The 18,123-nt window shown below is 39.5% G+C and overlaps 1 protein-coding gene and 1 long non-coding RNA gene across 4 annotated transcripts in view; one reads left to right on the forward strand and one right to left on the reverse strand.

Annotated features, from left to right (window-relative positions):
• The window catches only part of LOC121830381 (uncharacterized), a 140,578-nt gene extending 137,712 nt beyond the window's left edge, over positions 1–2,866 (reverse strand). For all 3 annotated transcript variants that reach the window (XR_013052453.1, XR_013052451.1, XR_013052452.1), the window contains exon 1: positions 2,510–2,866. This is a non-coding gene — a long non-coding RNA (uncharacterized LOC121830381). The remainder of the gene's footprint in view (positions 1–2,509) is intronic.
• Positions 1,786–16,367, forward strand: Zranb2 (zinc finger RANBP2-type containing 2). Its single transcript, XM_076575289.1, is given in 12 exon segments — positions 1,786–2,152; positions 4,002–4,054; positions 4,146–4,254; positions 5,245–5,327; positions 8,222–8,298; positions 8,677–8,811; positions 9,412–9,581; positions 10,929–11,015; positions 12,948–12,963; positions 12,965–13,106; positions 14,672–14,688; positions 14,690–16,367. Coding segments are annotated over 12 exon segments (999 nt in total). The 5' UTR covers positions 1,786–2,096; the 3' UTR covers positions 14,744–16,367.
• Positions 16,368–18,123: the final 1,756 nt, after the last annotated feature.

Genomic DNA, 18,123 nt, shown 5'->3' on the forward strand with positions numbered 1-18,123 from the left:
CATCTCAACTGAATGTGTACAGAACAAATCAAAGCAGAATGGAAATGATTCATGTAATGAACTACAATTAAATTGTAGTTACTGCTAATTAAATTACTTCTAAGGTGCCAAAACAATCCAAGTGTTTACGTATATGGCCGACTCAAGACAGCAGCACAGCAGGGGCTGAAGAGATGGCTGAGTGGTTAAGAACACTGACTGCTCTTCCAGAAGACTCAGGTTCGATTCCCAGCACCCACACGGTGGCTCAGAACCATCTGTACTCCAGTTCCAGGGGATCCACACCTACTTCTGATCTGAGGGCACCTAGCACGCATGTGCTGCATAAATATACATGCAGACAAAACACCCATACACATTAAAACATTTTTAAAGTACAACAAATACTCAGAGGAGCCAACTGATATAGAGCCAGTACTCACACGCAAGACTGAGCCTGTGGTGCCAACCCAAGGATTGCTTGCTAAAAGAAAATAAAAATTCCACATTATCCAGGATAAAAATTCAGGGAAAAAAATCAGTGATTATACAATATAAAATAACTGCCAAGAGGTGAACAACTATCAAAATAAAAGTTTCCAACTGAAATGACCAAGATATTACAATTATCAAAGGTGTTAGAAATTAAAACCAAAATGTAGCTTAACAATTTTTCTCCTAGATATGAGCTATATGCTGGAAAATCTTTCCATGTAAATGGCAGAACTCGTGCATTAAGAATGTTCACATGGCCAGGCAGTGGTGGAATGCCCTCTAAACTCAGTACTTGGGAGGCAAAGGCAGGTGGATCTCTATGAGTTCAAGGCCAGTCTGCTCTACAAAGTGAGTTCCATGACAGCCAGGGCTGTTACACAGAGAAACCTTGTCTCAAAAAACCAAAAAAAAAAAAAAAAAAAAAAAAAAAGGATTTTCACATGTGTGTTGATATCAATGGCAAAACACGGGGTTTGGAGGGTAACTGTAAGAATGTTCACATGAGTGTCCATTACAGCAGCAAAGTGAGGGGTATGTGAGATAAGTGTCACAAGAAAGGATTGGTAGCAGTATGTGTAACTGAAATAAAGGTAAGCTGTATGCAACTACCCGCAAATTTAGAAACCATGCTAAGCTTAAAAACAACTTTCTGTAACAAATTTATTATAGTGATATAATAAATTCTCGCTTTAATAAATAAGCATATGTTGCATGAACTAAATCTTTTAAAAAGCAAGAGAATAAATTCAATAAATTAAATCTGGAGAAAGGTAGCGAGCTGGAATCAGAAGACACTGGTAATTGTATCACTACTGACAATGTTCTATTTCTAAAACCTTTGGATAGCTCCGCTCCCTGGTGCGCAAGGTTTATCTCTTACACATACTACCTATTTAAAAAGCTAAGTTTTTAAACAACATCCCAAAGAAGAGAGTTGTCTTCCTTTATTAATATGACTTTCCTATCCAAATACTAAGCAATCTGGCTACAAAAGTATTTCAGCTGGAGCTAACAGTAAGACCCTGTGTTCTCACAAGAGAAAAGACTGGCGTGTTGGCGTGGCAGAGGTTCGAAGTCGGCCTGGACGACATAGTGAGATCCAGGGCAACGTGGGCTACATCTCACACTCTGTCCAAAACTCAAACTGAATATCTTCTCCAAAGACTCGAACCGCCCACCTTCTCGCTCTCCCCAGCGCACCCTAGGCAACGCCAAAGCCCATGCTTCCGAGCCCCGCGAGCCACTTCCGCCCCTGCGACCCTGGCCCCGCCCCGGAGGCGGAAGTGCGTTTCTCTGGGGTCCTTCGGTCTGCGGGTCTCTCCGCCGCGCCTGTGGCGCTGTGACGGCCCGCGCGGCGCTGTGATGGCCACCGGGCCGGGCTGTCCCCGCGGCGTCTGCTCGGGAACGCGGTGAGGCCGCCTCGGGGCCGAGCCTCGGGCCGCGCAGCGGGCTCTCGGGCGTCGTCTCCGCTCGGCGGCGCCAGGCTCGCGGCCGGGTGGCCTTCGCCGTCCGCCCTCCCCCACAGCGGAGGGCGGGTCCGGCGGCGCGCGGACAGCCCGGCGCGAGGCCCCGCGGCTCCGGTGGGGACGTCGCTGCGGGCGGCCGTGCTGCTGGCGTCCAAGATGTCGACCAAGAATTTCCGAGTCAGTGACGGAGACTGGATCTGCCCTGACAAGAAGTGAGCGCGGCGGGGCGGTGTGGGGCCGGGGGCGGCCCTGGGCAGGGCGGCGGCGGGGCTGCGGCCTTTGTGGGGGCGGCGGGCCGACCGGCCCTGAGCGGTCGCGGGCGGCCCGCACGTGACCCCCGCGCGGGGCTCGGCTCTCGGCCCGGTCGCCCCGCTCCGAGCTCTGACACGGCCGCGGCGCGGCGCCCTCCGCCCCTCCCCGGGCCCGCCGGGCCTTCGGGCCTGCGGGCCTGCGGAGCCTTCCCGGTGACTTGGGCTTTTCGCACCCTCCTCCCTGGAGGCAGAGGCCCGCGCGCGCGCGGCCGTGGCTGCGGAGCCGGTGTGCCTGGCTGACGGCGATGGAAATCTTACCGAATACATGTCCGTATTCAAAACGAACAAACAGCGGTGCACCGGCTCGTGTTCTTAGAGAGCCAGAGCCAGCGCGGGAGGAAGCCCGGGTGTACTGCCAATTCTGTCTGCTGCCGAGCGTCTGACTTGAAGCACCTTTGCTGGGACGTACATTGCACTCTTACAGTTAACCCCGAAATAGCATGGGTAGTATGTGGAGAGCAAGGAAATGATGTCACTCACATTCACTTGGTTGATAACCGTTTGGCTTAAGCTCACTGACCAACAGTAGAACCGAGGTTCCCTTGGACTGTCATTACGGAGAACCGTGTGACACTTTGGAACCTCAGAGATTAGGACACCAGCCTGTGACTTGGTGCCATCTGTGACTTGTAGAAAATGAGCTCTCTGTGTTCTTACTGAAAACACACCCAGATATTTCGGGAGAACACATCGTTCGTAGTCCTGTGCACCTAAATTCATTGGCAGAAACATAATGTTAGTTCTACTGATTATATAAATCAAGGAGACGTTTTTTCAGAACCTATTTTCAGTGTTACTTCGATCTTTGGTATTTTTTAACAGAGAAAAGCAACCTAAAAGCTGTATGGGTCGTTCAGTTTAGTGTTGCACTTCCGTTGACTTATCTCATTCATTTTTTTAAATCGAGTGATGGCTTGTTTTTCTCTTTTAATTTAAACATTAAATGTTGTTTGGAGCATCTAACATGCTTTAACTTAAACACTAAGGTCATGTAAGTGTATAAAAACTTTAGTATAGGCCGGGCGTTGGTGGCGCACGCCTTTAATCCCAGCACTTGGGAGGCAGAGCCAGGCGGATCTCTGTGAGTTCAAGGCCAGCCTGGAGGCGAGTGAGCTCCAGGAAAGGCGCAAAGCTACACAGAGAAACCCTGTCTCAAAAAACCAAAAAATTTCTTGGTTTTTTTTTTGGGGGGGGGGGTTGTTTTTATTTTTTGTTATGTTTTAGGTTTGATAAACACTATAATGCTCGAATTTCTTTACTATTTAATGTTCTTAGTTAATATAGCCAATCTTTTCTTTTATCATCCAACATCCTACTTCCAAAAGGACGTTTCATCAGTTCTCTGAAGCCTTTCTGTTCCTGTTCTTTCCTGGTGGATCCCTCCCCGGGATTCTCTGCTTGTTATAAAACTCAAAACAACTTTCACTGAGAGTTAATTTGGTGTTCTTTTTTTAATCTCTGGTAACTTTAATTGTTGAAGATGAGTCAGATGACACTTTGGAACAAGGGAATTTAATGTAACTATTGAAACATGCTAGTCTGAAGATAGAAAGGTTTGAATCCTGAAATGGTTGCTGTGGTTGTAAACACAAGGTTGAGATTTTTACGCAGCTCTTGTTTCTCTCCATTGATGCTGATGTTAACATGATGAGTAAGCTTGTTCTGTGTTTCAGGATGTAGTAAAGACAGTTTAAAATGTAGACATTTTAAATAATAGGAATTCTTTAAGTGCGTCTCATTTTATTTTCAGGTGTGGAAATGTAAACTTCGCTAGGAGAACAAGCTGTAATAGATGTGGTCGAGGTGAGTGCTTATGGTTGAGTCTCTTACTAATGTGTGTGTAGATCATTTCTTTACTTCCCAGGATTTATATTGCATTATTTGTCTGTTTCAGAGAAAACAACTGAAGCCAAGATGATGAAAGCTGGGGGCACAGAAATCGGAAAGACGCTGGCAGAGAAGAGCCGAGGCTTATTTAGTGCAAATGACTGGCAGTGCAAAACGTATGTGCTTCAGATTGCTGTCCATTGCTGCAGTAAAAGTGTTTCCAATCACCACTCACTAACACGATGAACTCTTGCTAATCACATGACAAGACGTTGTATCCTTTTAAGCCAAAAGTGTGTTGGTCTTAATCTCAGTATAGCAGAAGGAAATTTTAAGTTGTATCTTTCAGGAGTGTGACCAATTGTTGCTGTGGTAGAATGTTTATGAGTTGATAACCAAAGAGATGGGCACCATGTGGTCTACTTCCTGTTACTGAATAATTGCCCTTTTTTTCTTTTTCTTTTTCGTTTTTTTTTTTTTTTTTTTCTTTTTGCCTCTTTTATAATATGAAAGTCACTTGGGACATGTAAATTGCCTTCCATAAAAAAAATGTTTCTTGTTAGATTTCTTAATATTTTTGTCTTTCAAATTTAGATTTCATTTTGTATTGATTTTCCCAATCTCCACATTTTGTAGTATATAGGTAGATCCTACATATATGAAAGAGAACCAGACCAGAAAAGCATCTTAGATAAAGCTCTGGTCCTGTAGATAGACCTTGAATCTATACAGAGACATTGTTCAGCAACAAACATAAGTCACAGGATTTAGTGTACTTCAAGGAGTCCTTAGAGGGGAATAAGAACAGCAGCCATATTTTAAAGGTAAGACCTTACTCTTCAAGGTAGATTCAGAGATGATAAAAAATGGAACCTGTAATTAGTGCTTTCCCCCTAGGTAGCAGAATCTCTAGTTATGTCACTTCTCAAAATATTATTTATATTGAATAGATTTTTGTTCTCCACCTACATAGTTCAGGCTATTCTGGGAATCCATGTTCCCTAGAACAACGTTTTGTTTTTTAATTTACATTACTTAAATGATCATTGCTTTGTATTAATTATTTCACCAAAAAGTTTTGAAATGTTAGTAATACTTTTTCAGTGTTTAGGGGCTTTCTGATTTGATGGTTTTTATTTGTTTTTGTTTTTGTTTTGCAATTATAGTTGCAGTAATGTGAATTGGGCCAGAAGATCAGAGTGTAACATGTGTAATACTCCAAAGTATGCTAAGTTAGAAGAAAGAACGGGTAAGATTGAGCCACATTCTAATCACCATTTCTAAAAGCAGTTTCTACCTTCTCAAGAGAGTACAGGAAAAAACAAGGAATCTGTCTATCTTCTCCTTTGGTTTCTTTGTTTTGTGTGTGTTCTGTTTATGTAGCCTTAGCTGGGCTCAAACTTGATGTATGACCAAGAATGGCTTTCATCTCTCACCTTCTGCCTCATCCTCCTGTGTGCTGGTATCACAAGCATGTACCACCACTCCTTATGTTATTTACTGGGATTTTTTATTCCCTTCGCACTCAAAAAAATAATTTTTTGTTTGATAATTTCAGTTAATGAAGTAGTGTTAGGCAGCCCTACTGTAGCATTTGGAATCCTAGGGTATTTTCAGAAATGCTTTTCTGCCTCCTTCTCCTAACTTAGATATATGATAGTTGGTAATTATACAATAATATCTTATGTTCTAGTGTGCTAGAGAGGTAAAGAACACCTTTAAAGACATCCTGTAAAACTTTAAAAAAAAATTATTCTTAACCTTAGCCACATTTTAGAATTATCAGGAAAACTTTAAAACTACAAATTACAAAGCATAAAACTGTAAATTCTTTTCTGTTGTTGAGGGTTTTTTGCATTTTCTTTTTACTCTTTGAGAATTTCACATGTACCTATGTGTTTTGGTTAAATTCACAGGCCAGACATTCCCTCACCTCCAGTTCCTCTCCTAACCCTGCTACCATGTTCCCTCCTCAACGTCATGTGCTCTCTTTCCTTTTTAAACCACTGAGTACCATTAGTGCTGGCTAGATGTGTGTGGATATCGCACTATCCCTCTACTGGAACATGGGTAGCACTCATAGGCATGCAGCCTATGTTGCCTCCTAGCAGCCATCGTTATCAGTAACATCTCAGCTGGCATGAGATTTTATGAGACCCTCCCCAATCCATGCTGGGACTTTGTCAGCTTGATCTTGTGAAAGTATTGTATACAGTCACAGCCATGTGAGTTCACGTTCCAGCTGTGTGGTTGGGTCCATCAAATTAACTGTTTTACTATAGTGTACTCCACTCCCTTGGCGCTTACAGTACTTCCATCCCCTTTTGATGATCACTGAGCCTTAGGGGGAAGGATGTAGTATAGATGTACCACTCAAAGGGGAGTACTCCACATGTTCTCTGCACATTGACTGCCTGTTGGCTTCTGTATTAATCTCCCATCTACTGGTGACATGTATCCCTTAACTGTGTCCATATAGCAGAGTCATTATATCAGGTCCCCCCCAGGGCCTGTGACCTACTGAGCTATGGGTTTTTTGCCCTACTAATGGTACCATGCTTGTGTGTCTTGTGGAGAGAGCTTTAAATCTAATCAGAACATGGTTGGTTATCCCCATAACATTATGTTGCTGTTGCTCTAATGGGCATATCTGGAAAGGCCCCTCATTAAGACTTGCAGGGTTTGCAGCTGAGTCAAGACTGTTATTTTCTTCCCTTGGTAGTGTGCATAGATCCTTCTACCACTGAAATTAGATAGTAAGGATAAAAATTTCAGATCAGTACCAGCTTGAAAGCTCCATGTCTATGACTCAAGGATGTGGTGCCTTTCTGAGAATATCATATTGTCAAAGAACTGTAGACTCTTCATACTTGTGTCAGCTTCTTTGGGAGTGGGTCCCAGAGCCTAGTGATTGTGTGGATGGTATTTAGTAACTGTTGACTACTGTTGTTTCTGTATGTTAGTAGTGAACCTCTAACAGAATATAGTTTTCCCATTGCTAGCAATTAACACTATTATCTCCTTGAAATGTGATTATGTCACAGTACACTTACTCGGCATGAGGAGCTCTTAAGTTGGTAAAGACTTGTTTCCTGTTTGCCTTTTCTCCCTAATTGCACACCACTGTCCCTGTTTGATTTCTGGGGATCAGAGGCCTAGTGGTAGATAGATCTTTTGAATCCAGTCCTTCCAACTTTTCTTTCCCCTACTTTGTTTGTTTTTAATTCTTAATATGTGAGATCCTTATTACATAGTATTTTGGGTAGTTTTTGTTTTGTTTTTGTTTTTCTTTTTCTTTCATTCCTGGGATTCCAGCTCTTAACTCCCAGAGGCAGCTTTGCCTTCTATAAGTGCCACTTTGTTTATCTCCTCCTTCCTCTCAGTGCTCTTGTTTCTCCCTGTATTCTGTATTCCACCTTACCACTGGTATTTGGACTCTTAAAAGGTCTTCCTTGGGCCCTCTCCCTTTCCTTTGTTTTCTATATATTTTCTTTTAAAACCAAAGTCTTAAGTAACAATAGATGCACTGTAATACCCAAACTTGGTCTCCAGATCTGATTTCTTTGACTTACCTATAAGGCTACTTATTTTACATTGTTATGTATTTGTCAAATCTGTTATATTCCAACTGAATTTGTGATTTCCTTCTAAGACCTGGCCTCTTGAAGAGTTTTGTGTCTTGAGATTAGTACTGCCCACATCAGGATGTGCTCCTCAGTTGCATACTTCTGGCCTTTTGTTCATCTGAACCCTACCTTCAAAGTCTGCATTTTCAGATAAATATAAGTTTAATCCTGGTTCTTATGAGCCCAGTTCTAAAAGAATTATAATGGAGAGGAAAGTTCTTCTAAAACTTTGTCATAGCAGAAAATAAAGATGTTTTACATATATATATTCCCATGAATGACCTGTCATGGGAAATTTTAAATTGAAAAGATCTGTAAGTACTGCTATGACTTTACAACTGAAATAGATCTGACTTCTTTTCTATCATGATTTTTAACTTGTAAAAGATTAGTAATTATCAGTTACATAAGTAACCAGCATTGATTAGATTTTCATTTTCTGTTAGTTGGGAATAGTATAAGTATAATAATTTTGTTATTTGAGTTATTACAGCAATTTATGCCCTCTTTTTTAAAGGATATGGAGGTGGTTTTAATGAAAGAGAAAATGTTGAATATATAGAAAGAGAAGAATCTGATGGGGAGTATGATGAGGTAAGCTTTCAGTGGATGTGTACAAACTATGTTTTAAGTTAGAGAAATGATAAAAAAAATAATAATAATAACCTGAAATTCACAAGAGCTCTGTGTGTGTGCCCTTATGTGTGCATGTGTAGAGGCTGTAGGTTGATACAGCCTCTACACATGCACATATCCTCCTCTATTGATCTTTACCTTGCTTTTAGAGACAGGTTCTCTCATTGAACCTAGAACTCAACTGTTGACCAGATGGACTAACCAGTAAGGGATCTTCCGTCTCCACCTGCAAGTGAAGGGATTACAGGCTCAAATTTCACATGGGCACAGATAGTTTTAGAAAATAAAATGATTTTCATGTGTTTCAGCCTAAAGAAATATTTTTTTTTCCTCTAGTTTGGACGTAAAAAGAAAAAATACAGGGGGAAGGCAGTTGGTCCCGCATCTATATTAAAGGAAGTCGAAGATAAAGAGTCAGAGGGAGAAGAAGAGGATGAGGATGAAGATCTGTCTAAATATAAGCTGGATGAGGTAATGCCCCCTCCCCCCTATCCTCGCTCCCCTTTATCTTACTGGAACCGTTCTGAAGCACAAGATGCTTTTGACACCTGGACCATTGCAGAGGGGAGGGAGAGTGGGGTAAGGAGGACAGCTTTTACTCAGTGTGGGCCACAGTATGAGTTGATGGTCTGGCTCTCATCTTCCAAACCAAGCTCATGGGAGAGCGGGTCCCTGTTTTTCAGTGTGATGAGTTGTCAGCACGTTGAAGTGTTAGGGGCACAGAACCAAGCAAACGGTTATTGTAGCAGAGAGAAAAGAAAATAGTGTCCCAAACTAAGGCTGGTGGTGGTGGACCTAGGACTCCAGAAAAATTAAAAATTGCTGACAGTTTGATGTATGTTCTGAGAGCTAGTAGCATAGCTTCTAGGAACTTGCCTGAATTTTCTGCCCAGTTCACAAGTCTGTTCTATCAAATGAGTTTAGTAGGTGAACTCCCGAATTGAAAATAAGTTTGCATTGAAGTATTTGGTAACAGATCCATCTGATAATAATCCAGTATAATGAATATTCATCTTTTTTGGTGGGTGTCGTTAATATGTAAATGCCTAAATAGAATTAAAATTTTATTAGGATGAGGATGAAGATGATGCTGATCTCTCAAAATACAATCTTGATGCCAGTGAAGAAGAAGATAGTAACAAAAAGAAAGTAAATAGACGGAGTCGCTCAAAGTCTCGATCATCTCACTCGAGATCTTCATCACGCTCATCCTCCCCCTCAAGTTCAAGGTCCAGGTCCAGGTAAACGGGTGCAGGCCAAGGGTAACACCAGTCAAAATGTCAGTATCTAACTTTTTACTTATAAACTTTATTTTACTATTTAACTTAAATAAGCCTTCTATTTTAAGTATTTCAATCAAGTCACCTTAGCTAGACTTTATCTTTGTACCCTACAGATACTGCCTTGTATTTTCAGAAATTTCAAATCTTAGAAGTTGCTTGTTCTGTGTCACCCTCTTGACCTTGACTAGAGTAACTTAAGTTTAAAAGCATTGTGTAAGTGATATATATTTAAGTAGATAGCATATGTTCAGACGTTGTCAGGTGGATGTTTATTTCAGCATGTTAGAGGCTTAGCTAGAGATTTTCTGGGCATTAATGACACTTGCACAATTTTTGATAATTTATTTTGATATTACTCTTCTGAATAAAGGAACAAATTCAACCATTGGGTACTTAATGCTTCTCAGGTGTCCAGGAATTAAAGCAGGATGTTTGGTTGCTGTAAACATGTATTTAATAATAAAAAAGTAAACAGTGCATTTTACAGTTCAGAATTAATGGCCAATTATTTTTAATCATATTTAATAATAAAAGTGTGTTGCCAGCTATTTAATTAGTACTGTAAAGTCTTAAAATGCTATTTTTTAGATTAATTTTGAGGGCTGGGGAATATACAGCCGTGATAGAGCCTTGTCGGCATGTATGGGGCCCTAGGCTCCATTCCTAGTCCCTCCCTTTCCTCAAAAAAGAATATTCTGAGATAAAAGTGTGACAGTCCCTATTTGTGGGGACAAACTAAAGATGGTGTCAAAGATGTCATTTGTAGTTTTCAGAATGTAAGTGTTATATTTTCCCAGCACCACACTCTTGTCAGTAATGTATTTAATGTAGAGCATTGCTAGGGTTGTTGTATCTTTAATTATTTAAGACAAACAAGTAAAGAGTAGACATCAAAGATATGATGCAGCAGTTAGTGTTTCCTGCCTACTAGACACTGGAATTTTGCAAATGAAAGACATAGGAGCACTGAAGAATGTAAATGTAACTGTAACGTTGTCTGTGAACTGGAAGTGCTCACTTGCTTACAATGTAGGGGCCTGATGGTGGTTTGATTGGGTTTGGAAAGTCATCACCGAATTTTGTTTTTTTCTTTCTTTCTTTTCTTTTCTTTTTTTTTTTTTAGCTTAATCTTTGTTATAATAAGAAGTCTCATTTTAAGTATTTTTACTTGGAAAATGTGTATCTTGCATAGACAACTTTTTATGTGAAAAATGCACTTTTAATATATGTCTTTCTTTCAGTGTTCATATCACAGAGCTCAAAAATGTGGTCCTAGGGAAAAAAAATGCTTCCATGTTGTTCCAGGTCCCGTTCAAGAAGCTCTTCCAGCTCGCAGTCAAGGTCTCACTCCGGTTCCAGAGAACATTCCAGATCCCGTGGTTCGAAATCAAGGTGAATGAGGTAGCACCTCTCTGTAAGGCAGAGAGGAAAGAATTAAAGGCTTCAGAAGGCTCCACTGCTTTCCCTCATCACTGCCTCTATTTGTCAATTTTATTTTAGCACTAGGAAACTAATGCACTTGCCTCAGCTTAACCCCATCACAAAATGTTTGCATTTCGCAGTATGTGCCAAGACATTTCCATGGTTGAGAAAGGGGGGTGGCTTTACATCCAAAGCTAAGATGTGTAATGTAGGAAGATGAGGCCGTTACTCTACCAGATAGCTAGTGTGTTATGTTTGCAGTCGTTAATTAAATTTGACACACAAATGAAGCATTATTGCTAAAAGGAAAACCAGTCCAGCATGCAGCTTCAAAATAGATTTTTTTGGTTTTTTGGTTTGGTTTGGTTTGGTTTGGTTTTGGTTTTTGAGACAAGGTTTCTCTGTGAAACAGTCCTGGCTATCCTGGAACTCACTCTGTAGACCAGGCTGGCCTTGAACTCACAGAGATTCCCCCTGCTTCTGCCTCTGAGTGCTGGGATTAAAGGCGTGCACCACCACCGCCTAGCTAGATTTTGTTTTACAGGCAACTGTTTATAGAAACAGCTTTGCCATTTTTATCTCAGTTTCTAGTGAGTGCTGTTTGTGTTTACTCAATTTCCCTGACTTTAAAGAATACTATAAATTATCTGTATAGCAAACATTCCTCTTAAAACTAAGTCAAGTAGGATGTTAGCTTAGCTAATATGTGATATAAGCCATGCTGTGAACATTTCAGTTGTCTTTAGTCAAATATCAAAGGAAAATGATTGGTAAAGAAGCACTTGAAACGCCAGTTTTTTGCTTTCTTGAAAAAATTTTCTGTACTTCATTAAAATATGCTGCCTTTATGTTAAGTCACTGTATTGTTGTCTACTGCAGGCACGCAGCATTAATACGAAAGCCTCTAAAATCCCATTTGTGGGAATTCACATTGAAGTTTTCTAACAGCTCTTCTGGAGAAAGGTTCACTTACTTGAGCCCATTCTAGCGTTTGAGGGCAACTACCTGAGTCCCACTGAGGAGAAGAGTGATGCGTGCACTCACTGAGCCAGTACACAGTAGAGCAAAGGTGCTTTCTTATGTGTATTAACATGTTGGTGCTTACTTCAAACCGTTGAGTCTTGGTGTGGTCCCTTTGGGAACTGTAGGACTGAGGTTTACAGAAAAGCCTTCATATCCTTCCCAAACATTTTAATTGCTTACAACTTTCCAAAGAATTCTCCTTTTGGGCTTTCTCATTTTATTTTAAGCCCAAAGGTGAATTTTTTGGGAAGTTTGAGCTAAATTCCTTCAACCAAAATATGTAAATGAAGATAAATTTGCATTTTAAAATTTTTACATTTATTTCCACCTAAAACATGTGAATGTCTCCACTTCATATTTCATAGCACAGACCTAAGCACAAGTCAAGTTTTAAAGCTGCCATTTTCTTTGACTACTTAGCAGCATAGTATTTTATCTTCTGGGCTGTGTCCCTCAGTTCTCTGTTGCACCTTACTGTGAGAAGTTAAGTTCATTGTCCTCAGCAGGTTTTACCTAACATGGATTTTCCCCAAATGGAAGGATCTAATATCTGACCATAAAGTCACAGAAGTTACCTCTTGATTTCACTAATTATATACTTTAAGTTACAAAGCTATAAACAATTATAAAAATATTCTGTCTTAATTCGGTAAGCTGCTTTTTAATTACCATGGATAAATATTTAGAATTTTTTAAAGATAAAATGGTTGTGCATATATAGAACATGTTCAAGGTTGAACCAGAAGTCTTCTGCTGAGTAAGCAGTAAGTATTCCCTCTTAAAAAACTCTTTAGTCACAGTCCTGTTTGCTTTTGGGAACTGGACAGTCTTCACTTGTGCCCTTAATGAAACGTCTGCTTTGTCTCTCAATCAATGAAGATCCAGCTCCAGGTCCCACAGGGGCTCTTCTTCCCCAAGAAAAAGATCTTACTCGAGTTCTTCATCATCTCCTGAGAGAGACAGGAAGAGGAGTCGCTCTAGACCTTCTTCACCCGCTGTTCGCAAAAAAAGACGAACGAGATCACGGTCACCCGAAAGGTTTGGGTTTCTGTAGCATAAGAATGGGTGTTCTTACCTGTATTGAGTAGATGGACTTTCTAGGCAAGGGTTAGATTTCTTTCTCCTTTGTTCTTTAAAATTATTTTTTTCATCTTTAAACTTCAGAAATCAGATTACTTTGTTTAGCTTGTTATTAACTTTAGAAAAAGTTACAGGACAGACTGTTCTCTGACCATTTTATTGTTTGAATTTTTATTTCCATGTATATTATAGCCAACTCTCGGTTATTTTTGTGTTCTTAAAGATTGAAACCCAAAAGCTATATGTTGAAATAATTTACATGTGTTTGTTTTTTAAAATTAAATGCTTGAAATGGTAGGGATTCTAGGGTACCTAAGCAGGATTACCTTGCAAGATTATTGGGCTCTGTCCTCATTTAAATAAATGTGCATTTCCGTAGCAAATGACATTTATGCCCTTTACATGGAAATTACTCCTTGTAGTTAGTACTGTTTTCATCTTGCAGTCCAGATCCATTTTTCTCTTTTGAAAAGGACCTTCACTGGGTCCCTGTATCTAGAATGCACTTGTCATGTGCATAGTCAGCCTTTTCTGCAGCAGACTTAATTATTCAGTTTCACTAATTTTCTCTTGGTTCTCAATGTCTTAATTATGATTTGTAACTTATTTGTAATCTTCGAAAATTTTCCATATCCTCTTAGCTTGTGAAAGAAAAGAAGGATCGTTAGAGTCTAGTGACATCTAGGTTCAATGGGTAGGATCGTGTTTTTCCTACTCTCACAGAATTAGATGTCTTTGACACTTGAAGTTCAAGATTATACCCAGTCTACTTTCTGTGCATTGTTTCTTTATAAAAAAATTACTCTGTATTTGAGTGAAATTCATTCTGTTGCCTTATCACTACTTGTGCAAATTTTTATCTTAGCTACATAAAATCCCCCCCTAGTTTGTTGTCATCTAAACTTAATGCACATGTTCTCTATTCCATAAGCCAGGTGATTGGTGAAAACATTAAACAACCCTGAGTCCAGGGCCAACCCCTACGGAACACCACCACTTTGCCCAGGTTGATACTGACTTACTCATATTGGCTGCATGACTCTAGCACTTTAACTAACTATACAGTCACGTTATGTGATCTAGACTTCCAAAACTTCATTGCTTTGAATGTACTATTTCATACACACAGAAACCTTGCTGTGTTACATAGAGACCTGGTGTGCTGTCTGTGGTACAGCTGACATTGATTTTATCACACGCCTTACCAGGATTATATGCCCTCTTTGTACATGTATATGATTACAGGCTTCTTTAAAGGCTTTCCCTTCATTACCTTGAATAATTGAGAGGTGGCTATATTTGAAATGAGTGTTAATATTCTTAACTTGTAGAGGGTTTTGAGTTAAAATCACACCAATTCTGGGCTCACATCCAAAAATGTATAAACATCTTACTTAGGTTTAACTATTCCTGCCAGCATCAAGGTACCTAGTGTTTGCTCTTTTCTGGTGTTTTGCAGTCTTAGGAACAGACACACAGTTCAGTGCTGTTTACAGATTGTGCTGCTTTCTTGTGTCTTACAGGCACCACAGGTCGTCTTCCGGATCAACCCATTCTGGTTCCCGTTCAAGTTCAAAAAAGAAATAATGTATTAAAATTTACATCTTTAAAAAACATTGAATACAGTGCATGAAGCATATTTTTTAGGAAGTTGATGTCTCATTTGGTCAGAAGTGCTACATCTGCTAGTAGAGGTGCATGCCTTTATTGCTTTTCAAAACAGTACAACTGTGTTTATTTGTGAAATTGAAAGTCAATTGCATTTTAAGCCATACTGTTCCCCAGATAAATGTTCTATTCATTATTTACAACCATTTGCTTCATTTAAAAACAGCTGTAGTAAAATACTTTGTTTTCTTGTCCTTTTCATTTCTAAATGTCCTATTGACCGAGACAGGGTTGCCTGGGCTTGCCTAGACTTCAGACACATGGGCAAGGTTAATATATAACCAATTCATGTTCATATGGGAAAAGTAGTCAATCAGGTTATGTTGTTTACCTGTGCCAGTAATTTCTTACCAGAAGTTAACTACATCACAAAGCTGACAACCATAAACTTTCAGTTCTCTCTGCTGAGGGTGCCTTAGAATCATTCTCTCTCCTATCAGCTTTATACCACTTTTATTGCAAGAGGATATTAGCAATTGCAGAAGGAGTAAGTTATCCATCTTATTTCAGAATGTCTATCTGAAATAAAAGTTTAAGCAATATGGATATCCTTTAAATCTAGTTTCCAGATACTGTACTTGATTGATAAAGGTTTTTTTTTAAAAAAAGGGTAAATCATAGTTAATGAGCAAATTGAAGAAAGCTATTGAAGCCTATTTCTCGGTGACAGGCTGACAGAGACGTGAATTTAAGTGAACATTTGCCTTGAGATGTGTGATTTTTCAACACTGTAGATATCCAAGTAACAGAAGAATTCTTATTTCTGCATGATTTAAGCAAAATCATTTTTTTTTCTCACCTGAAAAAACATATGGCTTAAAATGCTTTCAAAGCTTTATTTCTAAAATTAAAATCTGGTCACTTGAGATCCATTTTGTTCTCTGGTTTAAAAGTTAAAAGGTTTCTTCTAACAGTCTCTCCAGCAGCAAAGCAAGGTAAGTATACAAGGGGCCAGCAGTTGTGCTGGGCCTCCTTGTTACAGGAATTGTTTTCCTGTTTCTCCCTCTAGTATTTGTCTGTTCCAGTTTAAATAAGTGAAGCATTCTAAGATGTTTAGTAGGCAGATCAAACAAAGTGTTTTTATTTTAAAGTGAGTGTTTTTCACTTCAGCTGATCTAAAGATGAAAACAAAATATCGTATGTAGAAATATTTTCGTAATATTTTTACAAGCTTTCCTGTGCTTTTTGTCTTATTTTCCTTGCTGCATTTACTGTAGGTTGCACACGAACTCTTACTCTCTTGTAATTGTGCCTCAGACTTCTCAAAAGTCGACTTTCTGAGTTGCCCAGATCTTCTAGATCCAACGTGTTAGCCTTGGTTTGTTCTTGTGCTTTCTGTATTTAAAACTTGGGCTGTACTAGGCAAATACAAGATTATAAATTTAGCTAATAGGAGTTTACAAACAAGTCAGATGATTATGATTTGATTTGGTTTAATTGAGCTGTACTCTAGTTCATTTCATCAGGAAATGATACTGTAGACAAATGTAAATAAAATCTGTGAGTCAAGCATCAAGTGTTGATTATTAGAAATAAACTAGAAAATTTTAAGCTCTGATTGAATGTTCACTTCTAAGCTCATAATAGTTTTTGTTTTGTTAAATGTTTATGCTTTCTACTATTCACTTTATCGTGCTTGCTTTCAAACATAACAAACATGGTGACAACAACTTAGGGTACTCAGAATTTTCCTTTTTGTATGCTCTGTACCAGGACATTACATACCTCACTTTCTGTGGTCAGTTAGAATGTCAGTGTGCTCCTAGAATTACTCAGTAGCTGATACTTACTGTCATTTAGCAGTGTCTTTAAGTTCAAGCTGTCCATACAAGGCCAACTAGGAACAGTTGGAAGCTGATACTGCCAATCTGGTCTTCTTGCTGCTTGGTGCTCAGGACGACTATTGCAAATTCTGATAGAGGTTAAGGAGGGCTCTGCTGACTGAGGTGTTTTTTTTTTTTTTTTTTTTTTTTTTTTTTACCCAGGTGTTAAATGTTTTAAAATAAGAGTGCCATCATGATTTTCTTGACCTGGAAGTTGCATTATTTTTGGAAAATATAAAACACTTTTTGTTATTTCTTTTATTACTGTGTATGATGTTAGGAGGTGGGGTACACTTGCCACAGTATGGAAGTAGAGGTCAGATATCAACTTTGTGGAGTCTTCTCTCCACCTTCATTTTTGTTCTAGGTCATCAATTTTACATTGTTGAGTGGCCAGCACTTTTATGTGTTGAACCATCTCGTCAGCCAGACTAAACAGTCATGGAAGATTAAAGCACAATGCAATTAAAGTCTTGCTTGTCAGAACCAGAAGAGCCGAGTCTAATGCCAAATTTCAATATTATGTCTTATTAAATACCAAATTAACATCTACAGTTGGTAAACCAATTGTTCAGATATTTTTAGGATAGTAACTTGGTGAAGAAGCTGTGAGTGGACACTTTTGGGATAACTGAGTTTATAGAAAAGTTGCAAAGATTGTACATAAACTGCCTCCCCATTTCCAATATTTATTAATATTGTGGATCATGTGTTTGTTAAAACTAAAAAATCAGGGCTAATATATATCTTTTGTTTGCTTTTTGTTTTTTAATATTTTTTTATTCAGCAGTTTTCATACATATTTGCAAGGACTTTGATCACATCCACCCACAAGTTGCTTGCGATCCTGCTAACAGGAGCCCCTCCCACCTTCATACCCTCTCTTTAAATAACCCATAGTCCAGTGTCCAGTCAGTGCTGCCTGCATGAGCATGGGCCAACCATCGGCTAGCTTGCTGAAGAAAAAATGACTCCCTATTCTAGTTTGATCTCTGTTGCTGTGATAAAACATTCTTTACAAAAGCAACTTAGGAAGGAGGGCAGGAATCTGAAGGCAGGACTGCTTGCTAGTCTGTACAGCATTACCTCTTACCAAGGAACTTACAGGCAAGGAAATAAAGCAGGAGTCATGAAGGATACTGCTTGCTAGCCAACTTTGCTCACTGGCCCTGTGTTCAGCTAGCTTTCTTATATAGTCCAGTGTAGCTTGAGTTTTCTACAGTCCTGTTCCCACCCTACTCCCCACCCCCACCCCCACAGTTCTGCAGCCCTCTTATAAAATAATCACTCAGAAGCTCATATTAATTAAAATTGCTTGGCCATTAGCTCAGGCTAACTATTGACTAGCTCTTACATCTTAAATTAACTCATTTCTATTAATCTATAAGTTGCCAAGTGGCTCATGGTTTACTGGTACTTTACATGTTGCTTGTCATAGGGGCAGCTGGCAGTGTCTCCCTGCCTCAGCCTCCCACTTCCCAGAA

This window comes from Peromyscus maniculatus, chromosome 6, assembly GCF_049852395.1.
Source record: "Peromyscus maniculatus bairdii isolate BWxNUB_F1_BW_parent chromosome 6, HU_Pman_BW_mat_3.1, whole genome shotgun sequence".
NCBI classification, from domain to species: Eukaryota; Metazoa; Chordata; class Mammalia; order Rodentia; family Cricetidae; genus Peromyscus; species Peromyscus maniculatus.